At 37.3% G+C, this 17,935-nt stretch overlaps 1 protein-coding gene across 1 annotated transcript in view; it reads left to right on the forward strand.

Moving 5' to 3' along the window:
• Positions 1-17,935, forward strand: part of Erp44 (endoplasmic reticulum protein 44) — an 81,187-nt gene that overhangs the window by 52,042 nt on the left and 11,210 nt on the right. Inside the window, exons 5-10 of the mRNA XM_005382816.2 lie at positions 4,015-4,199; positions 6,044-6,159; positions 8,834-8,891; positions 10,479-10,595; positions 13,942-14,053; positions 14,966-15,107. Coding sequence (XP_005382873.1) covers positions 4,015-4,199; positions 6,044-6,159; positions 8,834-8,891; positions 10,479-10,595; positions 13,942-14,053; positions 14,966-15,107 — 730 coding nt within the window. The remainder of the gene's footprint in view (positions 1-4,014; positions 4,200-6,043; positions 6,160-8,833; positions 8,892-10,478; positions 10,596-13,941; positions 14,054-14,965; positions 15,108-17,935) is intronic.

Genomic DNA, 17,935 nt, shown 5'->3' on the forward strand with positions numbered 1-17,935 from the left:
CAGATTAAGAAAATTTTAATGTTGGTTTACTAAGAGTATTTAGGAATGAATTGATATTGAATTTTATGAAATTCTTTTCTGCTTCTTTTAGGGTAATAGAATTTTCTCTTCTGTTAAAGTTGTGAATTATGTTCATTGATTTTCAAATAGTAATCTAAACTGAAGCTAGGCTAAATTGTAATATATTATCCTTGTTTATTAATACCTTCTTTTATAGTTTTGCATCTGTGTTGTTAAGATTAACATAAACTTTTTTCTTATTTTCCCTCCCAGGTTTTTCAGAAATACTACATTTAATTCACAAAACTAGTGGAAATGGAGTTTTTGTGGGAGACTTTGAATTATGAATTCAGTTTCTATAATAATTTTAGGACTACTTACGTTTTCTGTTTTTTCTAGTGTCAGTTTTGGTGGGTTATATTTTCATGAATATAACTGTTTTCCATTTTATTTAAATCCTCATACTTATTGCCATTAAGTTATTGATAATAGCCACAAAGGTAAGGAGTTTAAAAGTACATTTTTGAAACAGAAAAGCACATTAAAAGTTTATACTAGGCTGAATACGTATCTCAGTGGTAGAGTACTTGCCTAGCATATGCAAGGCTCTGAGTTCAATTTCCCCACACACAATGTTTATGCTGTTATTTCCAATTCATATTACAAATACAGGATTTTAATCACTTCATTTATTTTTTCAAAATTAACATATTTTGAATCACATACAACATGTTATTTTGAGGTACATATTGTTGAGTGGTTGTATCTAGCTAATTAAGAATTGTTTTAGTTACTTTCTTTTTGCTACGACAAAAAACCCAGTGCCCAAAGTTAAAGGAGGAAAGGTTTATTTAGCTCACAGCTCGTAGAGATTTCATCCATAATTGGCCAGCTCCAAGACAGGGTGGCTTAGCAGTGGAGAACAGTTCATAGCAGGCAGAAAACGGCGAAGCAACAACGGGGGTGAGGGGAAGGAGGTAGGAAGCCTCTTTCTGCCTCTTTTATTTTATCCAGCCTTCTGGGATTAGTGAAATAAACTAGGCACAGAAAGACAAATACTACATGATCTCACTCATATATGGAATCTTAAAAAACTGATCTCATAGAAATAGAGCATAATGGTGACTTCCAGAGACCAGGTTGTGTACAGAAAGGTGACTGCAGTTAATGATGATATATCAAAACATATACAGAGAGTGGGTGGGTGTTATATGTCCATACCATAAAAATAGTAACTATGGGAGGTAGTACATCTGTGTTACAGTTTGTGTCTAGATGTCCCCTCAAAGCCTCATACAGTCATAGGATTTTTTTTGGAGATGGTTGAATCTAGAGCATGCAGTGCTGGGATTAAGGGTGCTGAGATTAAGGGTGGGTGACTGCTGGATCACCTTAGTTTATTTCACTTAGCAGAATGCCCTCCAGATTTATTCAGTTGTAGTAAATCTCAGAATTTTATTACTTTTATGATTGAATAATGTTTGTGTATAGGTACCGTATTTTCTTTATCCATTCATTTGATGGTGGACATCTAAATTGATTTCATATCTTTAGTGAATAATGCTGCTATAAACAGGATTATAGTTTTTTTGGCATACTGATTTTATATCCTTTGGATATTATGTTATTTGTGTGACAAAATAAATATCTGAGAATAACAAGAGGGAAAAAGTTTATTTTGGTTCACAGTTTCAGAGGTTTTCGTTCATGATCAGTTGCCTCCTTTGCTTTTAGGTCTGTGCCAGAGCAGAAACATCATGCCTGATTGATGTGGTGGAGGGAGGAGAGGGAAGGAGAGGGAGAGGAAGAGGGAAGTGGGGAGAGGCAGGCCAAGGACAGGATGTACCTTTCCACACCCCCAGCGACGCATTTCCTTCAACTAGGCTTCGCCTTTAAAAGTTTCTACCACCTCCTAGTAATGCCATAATATTACAAATGCATCAATAGATTAATCCATGCTGAGGTTACATCCCTCATGACCCAGTCATTTCTCCAAAGACCCGCTGGTGAACATTGCTGCATTGGAGACAAGTCTTTTAACACGTGAGTCCCTGGGGGACATTCCACACACAAACCACAACAGATCTGTATCCAGCCTGTTATTAATTACCCTATTATGTGATGGTTGTATTTTTAATTTTTTGAGGAATCTCCATAATGTTTTCCAGAATGTGAATTCCAGAATTTGTATTCCCACTAAAATATGCAAGAATTCCCTTTTCTGTAATCCTCCCCAGCACTTACTATTTCAACAGTGCACTCTATTTTGTATATTGCACTTTAGCCACAGAGATGCAGAGGTCTTTTTCATTCTGTTACATAAAACCTAGTGCTTAATTGAATGGGTGTACTCTACTTTATTAAGCCACCTCCTGTTGGTGGATATTTGGGAAAATAGTAACTTTTACAAACATATCGTTTGTAAAAGCAAATGCATGGAAATTCAATACCAGTGGCTGACACAATCAATCCCTATGAAGACCGGGAAGTTTAATATAAATAAACTAAATGTAACCATGCAGTCATTAGGAAATACAACAAACGTCCTAACAATTGTGATGTGCTAGTAAATAGTTAACAACTGGTTCAGGGTGGGGAGAGTCCTAATTGTAGTACTTGCCAATTTCAGTGACATAAATGCTCCAAAGGTTTTCCAACGTGTAGCCCCACAACATTGTTGCATTGGCTAGTAGAACTATTTAACATAATTTTAACAGTATTTTATTAAAAGCTTTTTAATTTATACATAACTGTAAAAGTGTATAGTATGTTTTGGTGTTCAGTGTGCTTGGGAAAGTATTTTCTTTTTATTACTTCTTCAGGTTGGTTTTCTTGTAAGAGTAAGCCTTTGCCTTACTACCAGTGCCTCTTTGTAACTTAAAAAAGTCTTCTATATATTATGGTACCAACTTCTAGTACCAATTTAATCTTACCAGTTCTTTGCTTAGGTGATAGGACTCACCATCCTTGTGGCACCTTAGTGCCATACTTCTCTCATTGTAATCTAGTAGGTTGAAAAAGGAAGATAGCTGGCTGACACATCTACTAGTTATCTGTTATAAGAAAGCTTCAAGTCCTAAACCAAACAAACTATTGTTTATGTTAAATGTATGTATATAAATGAAGACATGTTAATATTTCAGATTTGTTGAATAAAGCATTGTTTTCAATAAAGCATTGTTCTCAATCTCATAGATGACCAGTGGTCTCATTACTCTTATTTGCCTTCTGTTTAAAGAATTTTAGTGATCATAATGATTTCGTCTTTATTAGTCTTCCATCAAGTTTACTAGAACATTATGTAAGCTTAACTATGTAGACTTTTCTCCCACTCTTCCTCTGAGAACCCATATTCCATCCTTAACCATCCATACCTTTAGTACTGTGTTCTCTGACTGCTGACCTGGAACGAACAAAATGTAACCTTGTCAAAATATTGTGAGTTCTTTTACCTATTCTCGGGCAGTATAAAGGCGTGAGAGTATTTAATAGAATTTAGCTCCTGCTTACTTCCCTTCCTGTGGTTTATATGCTGCTGTTGTCATTGTTGTGTCATTCCTTGTCAGGTGTATTTATTTTGCAGATTTTTGTAGTTAGATATTCATATACCATACTTATTGTGCTTTTCATTATCTCACTTAATCCTTAAAACAGCTTTATGTGATAGAAATTACTATCCTTATTGTAACAGGTGAAAAACTAGGGCACAGATAATTTATATAATTTATAAGTTCATACTGCCAGTAAGTGGCAAATTTAGGATTTAAACCTAGGCAATAGAGTCCAGAACCTGGCCTTTTCACTAATATAAACTCAAGTCATGACTACTTCGTTGTTTTTTCTCTCTCACTGAAAAAGAATGACATGAACCTTTAAAAATAAATACATAAATAATTTTTAAAAAGAATATCTCACTACCTCGCTAAGTAATTGTAAGCTTTTTGCCTATTTGGCTAATGTGCTAACTTTGAATAAGTATGAGATAAAGTTAATTTTTAAAAATTATTCTTTTAGCTGATATAGCCCAAAGATACAGGATAAGCAAATACCCAACCCTCAAATTGTTTCGTAACGGGATGATGATGAAGAGAGAATACAGGGGTCAGCGATCAGTGAAAGCACTTGCAGATTACATCAGGCAACAAAAAAGCGACCCTGTTCAAGAAATGCAGAGCTTAGAAGAAATCACCACTCTTGATGTAAGTTAACTTTGGATAGATCAAGGGAACATTGCCTGTTTAATTAATGTAAACAAATTCTAATACAACAAATCTGGACATTCAGTTCTAGGTTGTTGCAATAGATCTGACATGTACATACTTAATGAATTGAATTTTTACTTGCATTAATTTTCAAGGGAAATGCTGATGATTTACTGTATAAAATATGTAGCATAAAGTAATATTGAAAAAACTTGAATTAATTGAGGACAAAGGGAAGCCTAGATTATAAATAGAACTTAAAATCAAGCATACATAACCAAAGTTTCCACATCTTTGTTGGTGGTGATGTTTAGAGTATCTTCAGTGACTCATTAATCACCTTTTTATGTAAGGTTTAGTAAATAGCCCTCTATTAATAAGCTTAGCAAACCATTGTCTGCACACCAAGTATATCTTATGATTGAAAAATACAGTGAATGTTCAGAAATTAAGATTATTACAGAAAAAGACACATTGCTATTAATTCCTCTCTCTTCAAACACTCTTAATCCATTGTTCTTGTCACTTTCTGAAGCAGTTCTAGAAGTCCTCCTTCAGGGTTTTAGTTGCATTCTTTCATGTCTTTAGTTGGGCTGCCTCAATGTCCTAAATTGACTCACAGTGTTTACCTTTCATAGTCATTTTGACTTTGGTGAACAGCCAGGTGTTGCATGGTGTCAGAACCAGTGAATAAGGTGGATGAGGACACACTGTAACGTATTTATGAGCTCATCTTTCTGTTGGGTGGCAGTCAACAGCAGCATTCACCATATTTTTCATCATACTTTGTAAAGACACGAAAGAAGACTTTCAGAACTGCTTCAGAAAGTTGCAGCAGTGATGGGATAAGTGTTTTTGAATAAAGGGGGTGTATTTGGGGAGGAATTAATGGCAATGTGTATTTTAGTATAATTTTTTTTAAGACTTTAACATTTACCATATATTTCGATCGCATCTCCTAGTGTTTTAAAAATAGCACACTATAACAAAAGCAAAAACAATTGAGTTTTATTTTATCACAATCATTGATTGTTACTGTGAAGTTTGAGATGTGATTTTTGCCTTACTTATATGCTAATAAATTATATAAACCATTTCATAGACGCTTTCAGAAGACACAAGAGTCCTGGGTCAGAGACAAAGGAGCTTATTGCTCATATTACAGCAAGCAGCGTGCCCATTCTGCTTTTGTTTTCTTTTCTCCCAAGTCCTGTCGAGCTAATACAGAAGGCCAAGATGGATAGATGAGATGCTTTCTGTGCTGTTCCAGAAGGGAAACGTTGGGGCTGAGGAAGTTGCCATTTCAGAGCATGCTGTAACTCTGCCTTTTCTCTTGGATGAAGACAGTGCCTCATATCTCAGTGTTGCTTGTTGCAGGCACAGCCTTGAGAAATAGCCTAGATGGGCAGTGGTCACAGGGTCTTCCGTTTGGGGTACATACAGTCAGATGATTAGGAGGAGCATGAGAAACCCATGGAGGAGTCTTTACCGACAGTCAAAAGGAATGAGTTGATGTAATGTTTTGCAAATTTCAGAATTAGTCGACTTCTTTAGGAAAAGATTTTCACTGATTAGGTAGGTTTATTTATTGACCTTTTAAAATGCTGCGAGGAAATGTTTGTAGCTTTATTGTAGTTAGTATTTTTTACAACTCTGTAATTTTTAATAGTTTTGTACTAGGTGTTTAAAGCTAAATATGCCCTTACAGTTACACTTCAGTCACAGATAATGTAATGACATTGGAGCTGTGTGGGCACCGGAATAAGTGGTAAACATGCTAACATGCTTATATATAAGAACTATATATGTTTGCAAAATATCTGGATACTTTTATTTTACAGCGCAGCAAAAGAAGTATCATTGGATTTTTTGAGCAGAGGGATTCAGCCAACTATAAAGTTTTTGAAAGGGTAGCAAGTATTTTGCACGACGATTGTGCCTTTCTCTCTGCATTTGGGTGAGTACCTTGAGAGTATGTTAATGAATCAGCTTGGCTGCCATGTTAAGTTCCTATATTTGGTTTTTTCTGAAGATGATCTTTCCAAATATTATCTCAGTTCTCCTAATGTCACTGACCAATCTCTGTACCTACCGCTTAAGTACTTTCTAAAGGCTTAAAAATATGTTTATTCTCTCTTCTATAGTATACCCTATAGAAGAAGAATGGACCAGTTAAAAGTGGACTCATTCATGCATGCTTTTATTTGCTAACACCCTTTGCCAGGTAAATTGCTAACCTGTGAGCACATTACTGACTGACACAGCATACTGTCTTTCTTGTTGAGAAGTACAGGCTTTGTGTCTTTATTTCCTTTTATCTGTCCAGCACGTTTTCATATATCTTTCTTGTCACATAGAAATGTCTCCTTCTGTGGGTAGGGGGTTGCTGGTGATGAAAGCCTGGGCCAAGCACAGGCTGTACCAGTGAACTACATCTCAGCCCAATAACGCTCCTTTGTAAGATTAACCTCTTCACTGACGTCCTTGTATCTGGGGCTTTGATCCATCAGTTGTCCCTGCTTTCTTGTGTTGTTACCCTGACCTTTTTCAGAATTGCTTTCCTTTTCTGAAACATGCTTTTCTCTCTTTCCTGATTCACCACTTTCTCTGTCTCTGTCTCCCTGTGTCTCTGTCTGTCTGTCTCTCTTTCTGCTTGTCTCTCTCTCTCTCTCTCTCTCCCCCTCTCTCTCGCTCTTAGAGGACTGAACCAAGGACGTGATTAAGCTACATACCCAGCATTTTCTAAAAATGACTATTTTGAGATAGGTTCTTGCTAAATTGCCTAAGCTGGCCTTGTGCTTGTAAGATCCTCCTGCATCATTCTCCAAGTAGCTGGGATTATAGGCGTGTGCCACCATGCCTGCTGGGCCAGTTTATCTCATAAGCTATAATCTTAATTCTTTTTGTTTTATTCTTACAATTTTCAAAGATTAATTTATGCTTGGCTACCTTGATTTTTCTCAAATTCTCTAACTGGTTAAAAAACCTTAACCACTTGGCAGCTGACTTTCACCTCCGTCCTCTGAGGGATGTTCCTTGGTTCTGTACAGTCACAAAAGGCCTCCTTAATTACCAAACCCAGTGGTCTTTTCCAATCTTGATCCTCTTCAGTTTTTCCAAAGCAAGCAACAGCCACCCACCTACCTTTTTCTTTTTCTGCTGTCCCAACACTAAATCGGATCCCTATGGTTCAGTCCTTACCTGTCTGTCTCTCATTTGTGTTCTTTTTCTCTCAAATTGAGAGAAAAAGGTTGGTTATATCCCCGAGCTTCTCACTGGAGGTTATCTCAACCATCCTTTGACTTTCATGCAGTGGTATTTCTCTTGTTTTTGGCCCATAATAGTTGAACACTCAGTTGCAGTAGCTGTTGTCAGCAGGGCCCAGATATCTGGCACAGTATATTCTTCGCTACCCGTGACTTTCCTCCTTTGTCCTTGCTTCAATGCTTTGTAGATTTTGTTTATGTGCATATTTCATTTTAAGCATAATTAGGGGTTTTTGAAGACACTGTACAGTGGAGATAGCAGAGCTCCCCCTACTCCAGTCACTGCCCTTTAATCGCACAGGTAGCCTTGTTGCTCCTGAAAGACTGCAGATAGACTTCTGCCACAGAGCCTTCTTCCTTGCTGCGCCTGTGTCTCTTAGGTGCTTCTCCCAGAGGTCATTGTTGTCAGGAACCTTTGCCGATAGATAATCTGATGCAGGGTAGCATTAACATCATTCATCATGTTCTTTTTTACTTATCCCACTTACTTTTCTTTATAGCACTTTTTTTAACCACCCCAATTAAGTATATCTAATCACCAGTCTTCTCTCAGCTGAACATAAGTTCCATGTGATTGAGGGTTTTGTCATGTTTTCACTATAATAAGGGCCAAGGATATAGCTCAGTGGCACAGCGCCTGCCTGGCAAGCACAAGGTCCTGAGTTTGATTCCCAGTACCAAAAAAAGAAAAAAAATCATTTGTATTCACTATAATAAATCCAGCGCCAAGGCCATACATGGTACAGAGGAAGCTCACAGGAAATAGTATGTTATTCCTTTCTGCTCCCACTGTCATCAGCCTAGTTTAGCACCTTTGCCCATATCCTGAGCTGCTGTAGTCAGAAACCAGAGATAAACCAGTTCATTTCTTTAAATAAAAATTATTTAAAGAAAGTGAAAGCCATTTGACTTAGAATTTGTTGTGGAATTCTCTTACCAAATATTTATTGTACCTGTTATGTTAGGAAACAACAGTGGACAAATAAAAAATGCGTTTTCTATGAACTGTATTTTTATGATGTAGTTTATTTTAATTCATCTGCTTTTCAGAGGTATTCTTTTCTCTTAGTTCATTGAAAAGAAGACTGCGCTAATATCGTTTGGAGAATTTTTTATGCCCATACCTTGTACTCTGAGTAAGACAACAATACACAATGCGTTAAATATTGTTATTCTTTTGTTCTGTTTTGAAATTTTATTTTGTTTTTCCATAAAATAAAATTTAAAAAGAAAGAAGTAGAAAATTCACCTCATGATGTCTCAATAAATTTATTATCAAAATATTTATACGTTTTTTTCCTTTTTTTGGTAAACAATATATATATATATTTGGTCTGTGTGACGAAATTTTTCTTTTTTTGTTAGGGATGTTTCAAAACCAGAACGATATAGTGGAGATAACATAATCTACAAACCACCAGGGGTAAGTTGTTATTTCTTAGTGTGTATAATAAGGTGTTTGTGTGTTTGTTTGTTTATCGTACTGGGCATTAAACCCAGGCTCACTGGGAAAGTACTGTATCATTGAGCTACATTTTTAGCTCTTTTTGAATTTCATTTTGAGACAGAATCTCTGAATTACCGAGGATGGCCTTGAATTTACAATCCTGCTGTCTTAAGCGCCTGAGTAGCTGGGATTATAGACATGCACCACTGCTCTCCAGTTTGTAACAGTATATTTAAATAGGTATATAGGGTAATGTATAATTTTATATGTCTTGATGTTTATAGGCACATAAAACTAAAGGAACTTTGAAGCATCATTTTGTGGTAATCCAAATGTTTCAGAGTGAAAGCAGGGCCGTATGTAAAGTCACACAAACATTTAGTGGCCACGCTGGGATTAGCAATCTCTATACTCCCAGGCTCTTGGGCCTTTTCTTCCTGTTTTTCTCTGTTTTTGCATTCAATCTGGAAGCCAAATTTTAAAAATGTGTCAGTGGTCCCTGACCATCACAGTGTAATGGGGGAGGCAGAGAAGGGAATAGCCACATGCAGAAGGGGTCACATGCAAAGATAGGAAATCAGACACCAGGGAAGGGCCAACTTTCCTTCCTTCCTTCCTTTCTTTTTTCTTTTTTTTTAAAATAATAACTCAGCCCTTGTATGAACTACTTTAATCGCTTTTCAGGGCAGCATCCTCCGTGACTTAATTATACTCCACCTATTAAAGGTTCTACCAGCTGTCATATTGCCACACAGGACCAAGCACATGTACTCTTAGGTGACACTTACAAAACATATTCAAACCATAGCAGATGGGTATTTGCCTATATTTTTCTGTAGGTACATTTCTTAATAGAAGCTTCCATAGTGTTAGCATCCCTAAATTATCAGAATCCAGGACAGTGTCTCCCAGTGTGATGAACTTAGGAGCATGAGCTCTGGCATTAGACCATCAGGATTTGAATGTCAAATCTGCCACCTTCTAGGTGTATTGCTCTAGGATGGTAATGATAGTAGTTGCCATGTAAGGATATCAGGATGATTGAATGAATCAACATATATGAAGTGCTTATAATAGTGCTTCAGCACAGTAAGCTTCATGTTAATGTCAGTTATTTTATCATTTTAAAATCTTCGTAGATGTTGATTTTAGTGAATGTGGGAGCTAATCTGCAGGTAATTAGTGTCAAAGACACCCATGACTTGGATCTATGTATAGCATCTTGTCTTTTTCAAGCGTTTTTCCCTCTTTAAATTTTCTTCTAACATTTTCAGCTCTTAAGGAATAGCTTAATTTTTTCATTTCACAGTGTCTGCTTATTTTTGGTGAAGAGACTGATAGTTAATTGGCCAAATTCAAGGAAAAGTAGGTTTATAAGTCACATGTTGGAATATCAGGTTCCTCATATAGAGTTATCTTTTATACTATCTATGGCCTTTTTTCTCAGAAATTCCATGTTTGATATCTCCTGTAGATTTTGTGGGTTCATAGATGAATTTTAAACTGTGTTTTTGCCAGGGCAAGTTAAAGTTGTTTAATTTATTTTTTCTTGTTTTATGACAGCGTTCTGCTCCAGATATGGTGTACTTGGGATCTATGACAAATTTCGACTTGACTTACAATTGGATTCAAGATAAATGTGTTCCTCTTGTCCGAGAAATAACATTTGAAAATGGAGAGGTATGGGCTTTTTAGTGTGTGATATTATTTTAAATTTACGTATATGAAAGGACAACTATAAGCAGCCCATCGTGTCACTTTAAAGCATTTATCAGTTGTAAAAATCATATGGCTAGCATACCTGTATCAGCTATTTTCATAAAACTGGCCATTGATTCTCCTCTTCTGCTGTCCACCACCACCTCTGTTGTATTTCTGGTTAAAAGTAGTAACTTACTAGACCTGTGAAAATAGGTTTGAAAATGCCTCTAAGGTGAATCTGATTTTTACCTCTTGGTTAAGAGTCCTTGTTTGAGCGGTTGTGCTTTGGAAGCAATGCTTTGCAGATTTTAGTTACAGTGAATAATCCTTTGGCACTAAAAGTTTTTATCCGATTTTTCTGTGTCCTAAAAGAAATATATTTAAAAAAAAAAAAAAAAAAGAAATATATTTTAAAAATTGCATTGTTATTTTTAAATCCTTTTCATTTTGACCTTATCATTGATTCTGAATGAGAGCGTGGATTAGTCTCTTTCTGTTTATGGTTTACCAAACAACTGAATGTCCCTGATTTTTTTCCCGCTTCTTTAGGCCTAATGTATGTTTGACCAAATTACTTATATTTCTTTATTAACATTAGTTCATTTAGTTCTCAGAAGCTCAAAAAGATTTAGTAATTTGCTATATTGTTCCCCTTCTTTAGCAGTTCTTGTGGGAGTTGTTTTATAAACATACTTCAAAGACTTAAACCTGGAAATTTTTAACTAAACAGTATCTCCACCCTACCTTATATACTACTTGACACATTTAATAATTTTTGAGATTTATTGTATGTTATAACCAACCACCCATAAATGGCTTCAACTACTATATAGGGAAAGATTTATTTCTACTAAATCTGGTTGTTTTGATTTCCTTTACATTAATCTTTTAATACTTGCTTGGTAAAGAATATGCTGGTAAGGACATAAATAATCTTGGCGGCCCACGAAGCATAAATTACCAGTGATTGTGTTTAACTTTAGTAAATTAATTGACATGTATATTTTCAAACTACTGACCTCTTTATTATTGCTTTCCTATTAGTTGTATGCTTGCCTGAGTGCTGGGAATTTAGCTCAGTGGCACAGCGCCTGCCTGGCAAAGCACAAGGTCGTGAGTTCGATTCCTGGTACTGGAAGAAAAACAAAAAAAAACAAAAAAAAAGGGGGCTGGGGATTTAGCTCAGTGGCACAGCACCTGCCTAGCAAGTGCAAGGTCATGAGTTCGATTCCCGGTACCGGAAAAAACAAACAAAGAAAAAAAACAACAGATAGTTGTATGCTTGCCTATACTTCTGTTGAGTCTAATAAAATAATGTGGTTTTTTGGAGGGGTACTGGGAATCGAACTGAGAACCTCCTGCTTGCCAGGCAGGTGCTGTGCCACTGAGCTAAACCCCCAGCCCTAAAATAATGTTATGTGTGCTTTTATTTTGAATTTCCTAGCTCTTAAATATCTTCAGAGGTGACTACTGAGTCTTCTTTCCCAGTCAGTATTTATTCAATAACATTTGTTTCTTCATTTTTTGTCATATGTTGATTACATATGGTTGTGTACAAAAATCTGTGAGCAAGGAATGGTGTAAAATAATAGCTGTCTTTCAGAGGTTTTCAGAGTAGTATTTCCTGTGCATAGATAACATAACTAAAGACATACCCTGTGCCACTTGAGGGGCACTGAGAATTTGTTCTTAGAGTTTAAAGAATTCATTTGTACTTCTAGAGATGGGGTGGCAAGTGCTTTTAAGGAGAGACATGACAGCCCAGAGACAAAGTACTTAACAGAAAGAAGTAATGACAGGGATGCGAAGGTTGGAGGAGGAGACTGCGTTTGTCTCGTGTACTTAGGGAACCAGTAGACTACAATACTAAGCGGGCAGTTGGAAAGTTTGGATTCTGGACTGGAGGTGGACTTACATACATAGCTAAGAGACCAGTTAAAACTGGTATTTGAAGTTGTTGCACTGTATGTGGTTGCAAGGCTAGAGCAGAGAAGGCCAAAGTCAGAACCATGGAGAGTGACATCAGTAAATGGGTAGGAGAAAGAAAAAAATGTGAACCCAACAGATTAACTGTGAAGAAGAAATTTTAGATTAGCTCAGCAGAAGATTAATGTGATGCCGGGACTCAGGGGAGGGAAGATGGGGAGTGACTGCTGACAGGGACGGGTGTCTTTCCAGAATGATAAAGAGGTTCTGGAGTTAGTAGTGATACTTGCACAGCTTTGTGAATATAATAACTACCTCGCTGTGCACTAAAATGGTAAATTTTATGATATGTAAATTATATCTCAACTAAAAGAAAAGGTAAATGTGATAAGAAACTTAATAATTTACCCTGAATTACAAGTGAAACAGACTAAAATACGGGGATAGAAACCAGAAGAAAGCTCTTGACCTATAGGTAGGTCTCGTTTGATTGGTTTTTTTTAAGTATAAAAAAGACATTTCTACTTGATGCTGAAGCAGTTACCAAGTTAGAGAGGTACTTAAAAAGATAGTTTACAGAAGTGATTGTCCTTTGTGAAACTCTTTGTGAAAGCCCCTTTTGGATTTTTTCTTATAAACCAGAGTTTAGCATTTGTTAAGGAGAATAAATGTTTAAAATCTGCTGTGTACCCATTACATTTCTTGTATTCAATAATAATAATAATAATAATAATAATAATAATAAAATTTTAATACAGCACTTAGAATTTTCAAGGTGCTCACATGTGTATAGTATATATGTAAAAGTGCACATATGGGGAGGTATTTGTTAATAGTGTTAAATTGTATATTGGTTAAAAATGACTATATTATGACATTTTTGTCTTGTACTGTGAATAAAACACTCTTTGACTCTGGATAAGTCTTATGTAAGTAGAACGATTTTTGTAATAAACTTTAAGCATTAATTTGTAAATCAGATTTATCTGTTGCTGGGACACTCAACTTTTTACTTTTTCCTGTAAGGCTAGAAATATTGATCATGTTTACTCCATTCTTAACACCTTCATGAAGAGCTGGCACGCTTTCTTCTTTGGTCAGCTGTAAATGGCAGGGCCTCTGTGGGCTATCTCTGATCTTCATAGCCAATACTAGCTAACAGTTAAGCCCAGTGGTTCCTTTAAAGTAGATCAGTTCCTGCCACAGAGCGGGGCAGGTAGGTCCTGGGGTAGAGGGAAGTAAATTCGTTCTTGGCTAATGTTTACACCATTGGACTTCTTTTCCTGGGATGTTGCAACTGTTGCCTTAATTGGCTGGGCCCACAATTGTTTGTACTTAGAAAATAGCTGAAATTAAATGGGGAGGCTTGATAATTCTCATCGAGTGCTTCTCGCTGCAGGAGTTGACAGAAGAAGGACTGCCTTTTCTCATACTCTTCCACATGAAAGAGGATACAGAAAGTTTGGAAATATTCCAGAATGAAGTTGCCCGGCAATTAATAAGTGAAAAAGGTAGACAGATTAAGGTGTTTATTTTCATCCTTTTTTCTCCTCCTGTTAAATTTATATCCATATCAAGATATTTGAGTTAAAAAGCTTAATAAGTTACTTAACAAGCTTAACATTTGCCTTCAAATGTGAAAGTGAGGAGGCATTAGAAGACAAAGTATGAAGGGGTGTTTCTGTTTTCTGCACCGTGACTGTTCTAGAGAGAAAAATCAAATAGCAGGAGAAGCGGGGTCATGGGTGAGCATTATGCGTTTGGAGCACTTTCTCGCAGCATCTTGCTGCTTGGCTGGCACTTTTCTGACACACAGTCCCCCAGATACTGCTGAGAGAACTTACACAGTCTGATTCACATTTATTTCTAAATGGAAGAAGAGCAGCTGTCTGGATTCTATAAAGTGTCTACACAGAATTTGGGGTGGCAACTGCTTCCCTTTTGTTCTTAGGGAAGAATTCTTGTCAAACAAAGTGAACTAATGGTATTGTATAGAACTACTTTTTTTAGTCACTTAGTAAATATTTGTGTGGTTGAATTAGATTAAAAAGCAATCGGTACAGGCTGTAAGGAGCTTGAATGAGGATGGCCCCATGGGATAGCTCATAGTTCATCGGTTTCAGGAACTTGTTGCCTGAACCTGGGTACCCTGCATACGCATGCCTGCTCACTTAAAGAAAATAAAAGATTCACCATAGCATTCAACTTGAGTTTTCTTATCATTTCTAAGGCAATTTGCTCTCTGCCCTGAGAACTAAAATCCTATTTCATTTAAATGTTAATAATATTTGGTTTTTTATAGGCCATATTACTCTAATGAATGTAGGTGAGGATCTTATGTCATTTTTTGTGAGTTTAAAATGTTAAGAGAATACAGTCAAGAAAATTCTAATATACTTCTCAAAATTTTATTTTTTTCAAAGGTACAATAAACTTTTTACATGCAGATTGTGACAAATTTAGACATCCTCTTCTGCACATTCAGAAAACTCCAGCAGATTGCCCTGTTATAGCCATTGACAGCTTTAGGCACATGTATGTTTTTGGAGACTTTAATGACATATTGTAAGTATTCATTATGCTTTTTTAAAAAATTACTGATAACGTGTCTCAGAATTGAATTTAAAACAATGGAATATTTCACAATAGTCCTGTGTTGTAAGAGTAACTCTGTTAGCTGGGTGGGAGAGTTGCAGTGATTCCTACTTCTTCTCACTACAGTGCATGATGCAAATGGCTGTGAGAGTTATGATAAATCCATGTAGAAGTACCAGTATTAGGTAGTTGGGATTAATAGTCATGCTTGAGCAATTGGTGATTGATGCTTAGGAATCATTTTCTGAAAAAAAATTCTATGACAAATTCACTTTGCACCAAGTTTGGTCTTTGCCACTGCACATCAAAGAAAATAGATTATAATCCTAGGTTAGTGTTATGCTTTGTATCTAGATGTACCCCCCCCCCCCGCCAAAAAAAAAAACCTCATGGAGTCATGGGGCAGGCTTCTAGAGTCTGTGATTGATTCATGTCCAATGCTGGTATTGTGGGTGTGAGTGCTACCCCTGCCTGGCAGCAGGTAGTTTGCATGCAGTGTAAGAGAGGGAAAGAGGCTTTCTCTTCCCCCGCCTTTCCTTTTGCTCTTGCTGCTTCTGCTGCTTTCTACTGCCATGAACTGTTGCCCTTTGCCATGTGTCACTTTGCCTTGGAGTCAGCCGAGTATGGACTGAAACCTCCACAAACTAAGCTAAATAAACCTTTCCTAGCCATGGTGGCACATGCCTGTAATCCCAGCTGGGAGGCTGAGGCAGGAGGACTGTTATGAGTTGGAGGCCAGCCTGGACTACAAAGTGAGCTCAAGGCCAGCCTGAACTGCAGAGCGAGACCCTGTCTCAAAAAGACAAAAAAATAAATAAATTTTTAAAAAAACTTTTCCTTCCATAGTTTTAGGTGTCGGGTGTTTTGTCCTAGCCATGAGAAAAAAGTAGGTTAAAGAAAATCAGTAATAGTGCCATTACTTATGTCTGCATCTAGCAAGAATATCAGGAGTATGTGAATATGACCCTCAAGTTTGCTGTTACTAGACATTTCTAATGGCTTGCAGCTATGAACCCATCCAAGAATAGGTAAGCTTTCTGAATCATTCTCAGATATTTATGGTATTAATAAATATGTAAGACTTGCAGCTACTACAGATACTGAATTTGTATCAGTTTTTGGAGTTGTTAAATGCAAGGATTAAAGCTGGAGATACTTAATATATGAAAAATTTACACAATACAAATTTAAGTAATCATAATTAGACTTTTTCTTTTAAGAATTCATTTAAATGCTGTCTTAGTTACATTTTCATTGCTGGGAGAGAAGATTTATTTAGCTCACAGTTTATAGAGATTTCAGTCCATAGTTGGCCGATTCCAAGGCAGGGTGGCTTGGCAGAGGAGCAACACAGAGGAGAAACAGTCCATGGCAGGGCAGGCAGAAAGCAGCAAGCAGCCTGCTCCTCCCTTTTATCTTATCCAGGCTACAAGTCTTTTGTGCCCCCCATACCCAGGTAAGGCTTCTCTCTTCAGTAAAAGCCATACCCAGAACCGTGTTGATTCCAATCAGTAGACTAATTTAGTACCACACACCCTTAATCTCAGTATCGCATACCCTCTATTCAGCCATCTCTGAAAAAAGTTCAATCTGTGAGTGCATGAGGGGACATCTAGACACAAGCCATAACACATGCCTTTTTTATCCCAAAAGACTGAATTGTACACCAGTTCTAAATATTTCAAAAGATAGGATTCTTTGAGAGAAGATTGTCCTAATTCTATACAGCAGATCTAAATTTGAGTCCTGCCTTGGGCAAGTCGCTAAATTTCTCTACTCTTGTTTCTTTATGTATAAAATATGGTTGGTAGCACCACCTTCCTACTGAGGTTTTTAGGAAAACTAATGAGAGATGATCATTGTGATATAGAGTAGTATAAAATTTTAGTTGTTTGTACTTTACCTAAACTCAGAAGGACATGGTATTCATTAAATATTTATCCATGTCTTCTGTATTGTGTTAAGAACCAAGTGCTTAAAGTTTATTAAGACTGCATCCTGTGGACCCTGAGGCTAGCCTAGTGCTGGGGCAGGTAGGTGTGAAACCTACCTCTGCTGGGGCTGGTCTTGAGCCTAGGAAGATGGGGACTAGTCTGATGCCTGGAAGTACTGGGTCTGAGGCCCTAGGGACTAACATTGGAGTTTGAGTCATCTGATGCCAGCCTGAAAGTTGAGTACGCAGGTATTGGCCTAGAGCAGTGATGGCAAACCTTTCAGAGTGCCCAAAAGTGCACCCCAAAACCCACTCTCTTATCACAGAGTGCCAACACTGCAAATAAACTTGAATGCTGAGGTTTTAGTTAAGAAAAGACAACTCATACATTGACATCTTTTGTCCTGAAAGAGAAACAACACATGTGCTGTAGGTTTGCTACCACTGGCTGAGGGGTTAGGACTACAAGGGCAGTCTGGATCCTGGAGCACAACCTGGGTCTTCAGGGGCAGTTCAGGAGCCTGGATCCATGCTCATGGGGGCTGGTTCAGCACTGCGGTCTGCTGAGTTGAGCCTGGGTATGTAGGCTCCGGCGGATGTGGAGCCATTCCAGAGCTTGAAGCCACTAGGGTTGCCTTGGGGGCAGACTGGATCCTGTAGCTGAATGACCCCACCTGATGCTAGAGCCCAGCAGGCCGAGGCTTAGTCCTCCAGTGTTCCAGTCTAAAGCCAGAGGCCTCAGGGGCTGGCCTGGTGCTGGACAGGCTTGGAACCTGTACTGGTAGAGAAAAGTAAGCCCCTGCTTTGCATATGCAGACACCAGTGTAAGGCAACAAGAAATGTGAAAAAAACAGGGCAAAAAGAA

This window comes from Chinchilla lanigera, unplaced genomic scaffold, assembly GCF_000276665.1.
Source record: "Chinchilla lanigera isolate Chin_1 unplaced genomic scaffold, ChiLan1.0 scaffold00018, whole genome shotgun sequence".
Taxonomy (NCBI): domain Eukaryota; kingdom Metazoa; phylum Chordata; class Mammalia; order Rodentia; family Chinchillidae; genus Chinchilla; species Chinchilla lanigera.